The sequence below is a fragment of the Callorhinchus milii genome, unplaced genomic scaffold, assembly GCF_018977255.1.
Source record: "Callorhinchus milii isolate IMCB2004 unplaced genomic scaffold, IMCB_Cmil_1.0 Scaffold7, whole genome shotgun sequence".
Lineage (NCBI taxonomy): Eukaryota > Metazoa > Chordata > Chondrichthyes > Chimaeriformes > Callorhinchidae > Callorhinchus > Callorhinchus milii.
In genome coordinates this window covers 5,515,840-5,525,177 of record NW_024704748.1, presented here as the reverse complement: position 1 = coordinate 5,525,177, position 9,338 = coordinate 5,515,840, and the positions used below count along the sequence as shown (strand labels likewise).

The window sequence follows — 9,338 nt, the reverse complement described above, 5'->3', positions numbered from 1 at the left end:
ACAGTCAGGGATTTGGACCCGAGCAGGGGATTGGGATCAGGGAGGAGGGAGGGTAGGTGTAGAAGGGTGGCCGAAGGCATGGTCAAGGAGGATCTTGAGACGTGCCTTGCAGGAGGCAAGGGAGGGAGTGAGGCGAACAGACTGCAGGATGGAGTTCCAAAGGGTGGGGGCAGAAAAGCTGAAGGCCTGACTGCTGCTAGTGTGGGGTGTGGTGGGCTGGGCAGGGAACATGGAGCAGGCCGGAGTCTGCCGAGCGGAGGGAACAGCCAGCTCACATGCTCGCACTCTCCTGCCGGCCGCGGACACTTTTTCTTTCCCTGTTCATTGGACTGCGCCCGCCACTTGTCCGCCCGTCCCGCCGGCCTATCTGGGTCCCAGGCTCACTTTGCCGTGGTTTGGAAGGATGTAACAGCCTTATAAAAAGAGGCATTGCAAAATGCTTCAAACTTTTAATCGGGGGAGACAATACACACATTTCATTCCACTGCCTCCCGCGTGAGACGCCTTCGGGTCACTCAAGAAATCCGACACCACTTGTGATCTATCACAGGCCTGCACCAGAGGGCAGCAACATACCAGTGATCCAGAGAGGGTGTTAGAGAGAGAGAGAGACCAAATCTACAGGAAATGTTCAAGTCCGTCCATTTCCATTCCGAGCCCAGCAGCTCAGAGTTCTTTTTAACAACTTAAATACAACGGGAAAGAGAAGGTACAGCGAGCGAGGGGGTGGGGGGTGGAGGGGGGCTCTAGGGTTCGGCCAGCAGCTTGGTTCGGAGTTGCTTCACCCTGGCGGCGAGCAGCCCTGTCATCTCGGTGCACAGCTCCAGCTCCATCTCCACGGCTGCGATGGCCTCCTCATGGCTCTGACAATAATCCACCACGAAGCTGTAGCAGTCCAGGGAGTTCTGCGTGTTCTCCAGCTGGCCCCGGGGCTCGGCGGTGATGATCTTGTTGTGGAGGTAGCCCATGCGGAACTTGGCGAACAGTGCGGGCCGCAGCACATCCGACTCCAGCTCCGAGGGGAACTGCTTGTCCGCGTCCCTCAGGGAATCCAGGAAGAGCTGGTAGGAGGAGATGGCGGCGTGCGCCAGGTGGTTGATTTTCTTGATATTGCGCTGGTCCAGATCCTCCAGCCCGTTGGCGATGGTCACCTTCAGCATCATCATCTGGTAGTAGGCGTCCGCGATCTCGAACTGCAACTGCCGGCACACCAGCAGGTAATACTGCGGGTTTAACTCTTTGTGCACCGCCTCCAGCATGTCCACCCGCCGCTTGTGCATCTTGCAGCGCCGCTCGTGGTCCTCCTCAAAAAAGGCCAAGGCCTTGAAGAGGGCGCTGTGGTCCTGCACCACCTCCACATGGTCTCTGGTGTGGCCATCCAGCTGGAAGAACTTCTTGCTCTCCAGCACGTGGCTCTGGCCAAACAGGAAGACTTGCCGGGCGCTCTGGAAGTCCACGGGGTACAAGCAGGTCACCTTCTCCTCTGCAGACAGGATGGAGTCAAAGGTTTCGCTGGAGCCGAACTGCACGGCCTTCTTCCTCCCTCGCTCCTTTTCCTCCTCCTCCCGCGCCTGCTGGGCTCGCAGCTCGTCCTGACGCTCTGGGTCCAGCTCCGCAATGTCGTCCTGCGGGAAGAGCAGCTACAGTAATACAGCAACTTACATTTACACAGCATTGGGAGTCGTTCCAAGGCGCTGGACAGTCAGGGATTTGGACCCAAACTGGGGGTTGGGATCAGGAGGGGTGGTTGTAGGGAGGGTGGGGTTACGAGGGTGACCGAAGGTGCGGTCAAAGAGGAGGGTCTTGAGACGGGCCTTGAAGGAGTAAGGGAGGGGGTGAGGCCAAGGGACTGTGGGATGGAGTTCCAGAGGGTGGGGTCAGAGAGGCTGAACGTCTGAACACCGAGGGTGGGGTGAGCAGGGTGGGGGCATGGAGCAGACCAGAGCCCGCCGAGCAGAGGGAGTGGACAGGTCGCTCAATCGCTCTTCTGTCGGCCACAGACACCATTGCCTCCATGGGCCCCTCCCATCAGGTTAAGGGAGGGGAGGCGGAACTGATGACAAACCCCAATCAGAACATGAACTGGCATTTCACCCTGACCCAGCTAGTCCCTGACCCCTTTATACTGCCAGTTTTCTCTCTTCCTCCCCCCAAGTTAATAATAATATTTATACTTGCATTTGATATGCACCTCAAAGTGCATTTTCACATCTCAAAGTGCTTCTCCGGATATACTGTAAAGTGAATTGACTGTATATTTTGTGGGTGAAACGCGGCAGCCAATTGCGCACAGCACTGTCCCACAAACAGTCGTGGATTGAGTGACCACATTTTTTTTAAAGGATTATTTCACCCCAGAAAAGCGATCCACCAATCGACCGGGTTCCTATTTACAGCTGGGTAAACACAGGCGTGTGGCGTAAGGAAATTTTTCTTCCTCCCAGCAATTGAACTTGAGTCCTCTTGCTTACGAGGTGAGTGCTCTAACCAATACACTATAGGACTCCACAAATCCTTCCTGGCTTCAATCGCTTGGGCAATAGTTACGTGCTAATATTTCACTGGGGTGTTGGGCATCACCCCCATATCCACACACATGGTACAGTGGAGCAGAGGGGTGTCTCTGGAGAGTGAGGACGTGGTCTCCTCTGTATGGCTAACTGCCTTCACCCATAAGGTAGCTGGTTAGTGTCCAGGAGTGTTTCTTCCCCTCTCTCTCTCTCCCTCCCTCCCACCCCACCTCTCCGCTCGGCTGGCTCTGGCCTCCTGCTTGTCCCTCGTCCCCTCCGTTACACCACTGGTCGTTGTGCTTTAAATCAGTACGTCCCAAAGCTTTGGAACTTTCTCCCCCAATCCCTCCGCCTCGCACCCTCCCCTGAAGAACATTCCTCAGGACCTGCTGAGTGTCTGATCCTCCTGAGCGCATGGTTGAGAGGGGACGGCTGAGCCCTGATTTCTATCCCCCACCCCCCGCCACAAGCTCCCCGCTGGTGAGGGAAGTAAACCTCTGTCTCCAAGCACAATGCCCGACGACAACTGGCAACTGCACCTTGGCAGCACAACACTTCCACCTGGTGGGTAAAGTGCATAGCAGCTTCACCCACTGTTTCCCGTACTAAAAACGTTTGCACCTCACACTCGCACCTCTCTTATTGCAGTCAACGTGAGAGTTACACACAGGCTGGCACGGCGCTGCTGTTTGCTAGCACAACACTGGAAACCACAGAGAAAGAGCGAGTGCTTACCTCGAGCAGTTTGCGGGAGTCTTGCAGGAGGAAGAGGCAGTACTTTATCCAGCACCGTGAAATATCGGACTTCTTCTGTCCCAGCCAGTCGTGCAGATTCTGCTCGTGTAGATGCACCGCGTCCTCACCTGCTGCAAGTACACAGTGTTGAGTCTCAACCATACTCAATAATAGTAATAATGATCCTTGCATTTGATACAGCATCTTATCAAGTTGTCGAGGCGTCTCAAAGCGCTTCACAGGATACACTGTAAAGTGGACTGTATTTTGCGGGTGAAACATGGCAGCCAATTGCACATAGCAATGTCCCACAAACAGCCCTGGTGTGAGTGTCCAATTTTATTTGGTGGATTGTTGACCATTACATCGGGAGAAAGAAACTCCCTTTTATTTTTGAGTAGTGTCGTAGGATCTTTAACATCCACCTGAACTGACAGGTCCTCAATTTATTGACTCAACTGAAGGACGGCACCTCCGACAACGCAACACTCCCCCAGCACTGCAATGGAGTGTCAGCTTACACTGTGTGACTCCAAGTGCCAATGTGGGGCTTGAACCCACAACCTTGTGACTCAGAGGCGAGAGCACTGCCACTGACCCCAGGCTGACACACCTACACACCACCAGGCCCCAGGGGGTACAAATTCTGCACACTTTGAAATGTTACACCAATTTAGACCCAGGTTGAATTTGTGAAGAGTACAGTATGGAGTTACTATAGTGAAGCAGACTGAGTGCCTGTGAAGTCAGGACTAAATAAGCACCTAGTTCCTCAGCAGCAGATTCCAGTGACACGTCTCCCAATTCCTCAAAAATGACGGTAGCCCCGGCTAGGCAGAGGCGAGCTTCCATGTAGAGTTCCTGTGAAGAAAGAAACAGCCAGGTGTTAGCCAAGCTGGGAGCCCTGTGAGTCCACAGTACAGCGTGGAGTTACACAAAACAGTTCTCTCCTGTACCACTGAGTTAGGTTAGGAAGCCCTCCCTTTTGTCTGTGCTGCTCCTATTACGCCCACCAATGCCATCCCATTTCCCTGCTCTTTCTCTCATTGTCTATGTGCTGGTGCAGTCACTGAGTATCTGTCATCGTTGAAACGACCCAAAGCGCTTAACAGAATATATTGTAAAGTGTAGTGACTGTGTATTCTGAGGGCAAAACATGGCTGCCAGTTGCACATAACAATGTCCCACAAACAGTCATGGAGTTAGTGACCGATCTTATTTGAGGGATTGTTGGCCCCACAAAATAACTATGTAGATTGTACATTTAAACATCACATTCCAATGCTCTGCAGTTACAATCCCCTTCACAAAGCATTGCCCCCAGGACAGTGTTCACAAATTCCGGTTACCACCTGTTGTTTTTTTTCTTACAATGAATTTTGATTTTCTGTTGCAGATGAGTCGAGTGTAACAATGTCTGACACCAGTAACTTCCTCCTCACTGAGTCCATCCGTGTTACGGAAGATGTGACGGATCATTATCTGCCATGAAACTGATGGCCCTCGCTCACACAGATCCTTGTACTGACTACAATAATAATAATAATAATCCTTGCATTTGATATAGCGCTTTTCACGTCAGGAGGACGTCCCAAAGCGCTTCACAGAACACACTGTAAAGTGAATTGACTGTATATTTGTGGGCGAACGCGGCAGCCAATTGCGCACAGCAGTGTCCCACAAACAGTCGTAGATTGAAAATGACCAATTTATTATTGTTTTTGGTACAATTCAGAAGTACAATGAAGTACTTCTGAATGCAATTATAATAATAATCCCTGCCTTCGATGCAGCGCCTCATCACGTCTTCAAGACGTTTCAAAGCGCTTCACAGAATATACTGTAAAGTGAATTGAATGTATATTTTGTGGGCGAAATGCGGCAGCCAATTGCACAGCAGTGTCCTGATGATTATCATAATTCTTCCACATGTTTCAGTTGTTGGCCAGTGCACTGTAGAGAAAATACCATGCGGGTAACAGGACTTTGTGAACACACTGTACCATGAGCCCATGAGAGGCCTGAGCTGTGTAGTCGGTTACCTTGCTGATGTAGTACTGTGACAGTGTGGCAGCGTTGATAGTCCACTCCACGGGGTTATAATCTCGGGTCTCGAGCTGCCGCTGCAGAGTGGTGTGACAATACCGAGCAGCTTTCTCATCCATATCCAGGTGTTTGTAAACCTGAGCCAGGTAATACAGCGTCTGAGTGGCAACCTTCTCAAACCTGCACCGTCAGGACGCAAATACTCAGTGTAAGGTTAACAAGAATAAAATGCTTTACACGGACATTTTGTGGAGTCCTGTAGCTCAGTGATTAGAGCACACACCTCGCAAGCGAGAGACCTGACCTGGATTCGATTCCCGGCAGAGCGAAACGTTGGACAAAGGTTCCTCACTCCACACGCCTCTGTTCACCTAGCAGTAAGTAGGAACTCGGTTGTTAGTCGATCGGCTGATCGCTTTTCCGGGGGTAATAATTCCTTTAAAAAAAATTGGTCACTCAATCCACGACTGTTTGTGGGACACTGCTGTGCGCAATTGGCTGCCGTGTTTTGCCCACAAAATATACAGTCAATTCACTTCACGGTATGTTCTGTGAAGCGCTTTGAGACATCTCGAAGATGTGATGAGGCACTGTATCAAATGCAAGGATTATTATTATTATTTGTCTAGAACCTCTCAAGCACTTCACAGGTTTACTGTAAAGTGTAGTGACTGTGTATTGTGTAGGTGTATTTTACGCACAGCAGCCATTTTATGCACAGGGATAGTCTGCAAACAGCAATGAAGCGAGTGACCAATATTATCTGGGGGATTGTCGGTCAGGACACTGAAAGAGAGAAACTTTCTTCTCTTTGCTGATAGCTTCATGGGATCTTCAACGTCCACCTGACGTTGAAGATGGCTGGGGGTTGGGATCAGGAGGGCCAGGAGGATGGTATTAGAAGGGTGACCGAAAGTCTTAAGCCAAGTCTTAAAGGAGGCAGGCGGGTGGGTGGGGGAGAAGGAGTAACCTTCTGACTCAGGAGCGAGTGCACCACCCATCGAGTCAGGCTGCTAAACTGGAGAGCACAGTGCACACTGTTGCTGCTCTACCTCTTGTGTCTCTCCTGTTCACTCAGCATCTCTTCTTCTGCCATGAAGTGCTCTTGAGGGTCATACGGTGCAGTTCCAATCTAGGGAGTAACACACTGGGTCAGGTTACAGTCTCCTCCTCCAACTCGTCATCACTGCTGGTCTTCCCTTACTGCTCTCCTGCCTGTTAACCTTGTGAGCCAAAGCCCTAACGGATTGGGTGGTCCGAGCTGGACAAGCAGCGGGAAAGCTTGCCAGACAGTGATATCAATAGCAAGCTATGTGGTTTTAGCTGGTACGACTCCAGCAGTTACCCCAACGCACACTCTGGGGTCCCCAAGCCTTGGCTCTTGCCAACCTGTGCGTAGTATTCTCCAGAATTGAGTAAGCAGGATGTGTCCCTCCAGGGAGAGTATGCATTCCATTCCAACAGACTACCTCTGGGATTTCCATGTGCAGGTGGGATGCATGGAATTCTTAGTTTAGTTTGGAGACTCTTAAGCACGGTGATGGGTTTCCGTGTGTGTCACATACACGGCTGACCCTCCCTCCAAAAAAGATGTAAGCTGTGCTGAGGGCAGCAACACTGCACACAGGTCGTGGGGATACCTCTGCACAGCAACCAAGAGCTGGAACCCCGGCTGATCTTCACTGTGTATTTTGTCCGTTTGCTTGAGCTTCCCTGTGCACTCTGGGCCAGACGCTGACTGACCTACCTGACCGAGGGGCCTCTGTGTGCCTTTCCTCCCTCCCCCCACCAATGGTGCATTCTGTGCATCAAGCTTCTCCGGGTGGGGGCTCTAATGATCAGAGCTTTGTAACTGAACAGACCATGGGCTCGACACTTGGCTCTGAGGAAACAACAACAACTTGTATTTATATAGCGCCCCCCCCCCCCCTCACGCATGGTCAGAGCCTCAGAGTACTTAACAGTGGCGGAGCATGAGTCTGAGCTGGGGGGAGGTGACCGCAGGCACGGTCGAAGAGGAAGGTCTTCAGGTGCGATCTGAAGATGGGGAAGGAAGGGGCCAAGACGGAGGGATAAAGAATGTTCCAGAGGTTCAGGGCATATTGGCTGAAATCGCGTTCACCGATGGTGGAACAAAGGAAGCCGCAGCCAGTCGAGCAGAGGTAGCGGGTAGTGGGTTGAGAAGTAAGCTGGTCGGAGCGATAGGAAGATACCAGGGATTTGAAAACGAGTGTGAGGACCTTGAAATTGAGGTGAGAGGATTTAGTGAGTATACTGCACGCTGGCGTCACACCCTGCCAGACATTAAATGGAGAAGTTCAGGACTTTGAGGTTAAAGCTGTTGGGTCACCAAGTATCTGACACATGCGGAAACCCATCACTGTGCTTAAGAGTATCCAAACCAAAGTGAGACTTTCATGCATTTGACCAACACATGGAAATCCCATGGATTGTTGGAATGCAATGCGCCCATCCTCCCTGGAGGGATGCATCCAGTTTACTTAATTCCGGAAAGTATTAGGCACAGGTTGGCAAGAGCCAATGCTTGGGGACCCCAGAATATGCTGGGGTTTGGGGTAACTGCTGGAGTCTAACCAGCTAAAACTGCACGGTTTGCCATTGATATCACTGTCTGGCAGGACCGTCACAGAGGGCTGGACAAACATGTCACCTTGGATCCAGTTAAGTCCCTGCTTACCCCCCCCAACCCGCCAACCCCCCACCCCCAAGGAGAATTGACACTGTTAGGAATGGACTTACAGTAAGTGGAATACACTGTGTTACGAATACCTCCAATGCTGTGACTGACCACTGCAGTGTTACAAGCAATCAGTGAGACATTACACTCACGCCGTCTCCCAATGGTACTGTGGCAGAAGGGAGGGGAGTGCCGGGGACGGCGGGTGGGGGAAAGAAAGAAGGCCGCTGAAGCTTTAGTCAAATCAACTCTCCTTTGTAAATAGCGCACCGTTTATCCCCGCCCCCACACGGTGACCCCCACCGGCACAGGGGAACCTCTCACACCCCCCTCCCCACACCAACCCCCCCCACCCCGCCCCAGTCACTCAATGCTGACGTGGCCTCTGGAGCTGACCTCTCGCATATACTGGTTGTAAAGCGCTTCAGCATCTTCCAGGTACTTCTGTGCTTTCTCGATCTCCCCCAGCCCTGCCCACAGGATGCCCAGCTGGTTCTGAAACAAAAACACTGGTTTATCAGCCCCCCCCCAGTCCTTCACTAATTACATAGATTTCTGTTAGAAAATAACATCTATGATACACAATATATAGTTTAGGACGCAACGTGACAAGCGACTGGTGGAAGGTGAACTGGATACGGGGCCTCATGGAGTTATTAGGAGGATTATGTGGGATTATTAGGGCTATAATAGGGTATTTTTTTGGGGGTGTGTACTTGTTATCACGGGGTCGCACGACGATTGTCAAAGCTATTGTACAGTTATTTGCCAACAATAAACAATCACTGTACAGGGATCACAGGGTTATATTGGGGGTTACATCGCGGGTTGGGGGGGGTTGTTGGGGGGGTATATCGGGGGGGGTGTTGGGGGGTATATCGGTGTTGGGGGGATACGGGGGGGGGTGTTGGGGGGTATATCGGGGGGGGGGGGTGTTGGGGTGTATCGGGAGGGGGGTGTTGGGGGTATATCGGGGGGGGGGTTGTTGGGGGGTATATCGGGGGGGGGGGGTGTTGGGGGTATATCGGGGGGGGTGTTGGGGGTGTATCTCGGGGGGGGGGGTGTTGGGGGGGGGTATATCGGCGGGGGGTGTTGGGGGGTTAATCGGGGGGGGTGTTGGGGTATATCTCGGGGGGGGGGGGTTCACACACCCACACACACACACACACACACACACACCCACAGCGCCTCCCCGGCGGCTCCACACACACACACCCCACCCCCCCACCCCCACACACACACCCCACACCACACACACACACACACACCCCCACAGCGCCTCCCGCGGCCTCCACACAACACACACACCCATACACACCCCCCCACACACACACCCACACGCACACACA

General features: G+C 52.3%; 1 protein-coding gene across 1 annotated transcript; it reads right to left on the bottom strand.

Annotated features, from left to right (window-relative positions):
• Nucleotides 1–435: 435 nt before the first annotated feature.
• Nucleotides 436–8,532, bottom strand: kifbp (kinesin family binding protein; the record flags this gene model as incomplete). Its single annotated transcript, XM_007904545.2, has 6 exons — nt 436–1,625; nt 3,246–3,376; nt 4,010–4,106; nt 5,288–5,471; nt 6,344–6,423; nt 8,386–8,532. Coding segments are annotated over 6 exons (1,518 nt in total), but the record flags the coding sequence as incomplete, so codon positions are not given.
• Between the last annotated feature and the right edge of the window lie 806 nt (nt 8,533–9,338).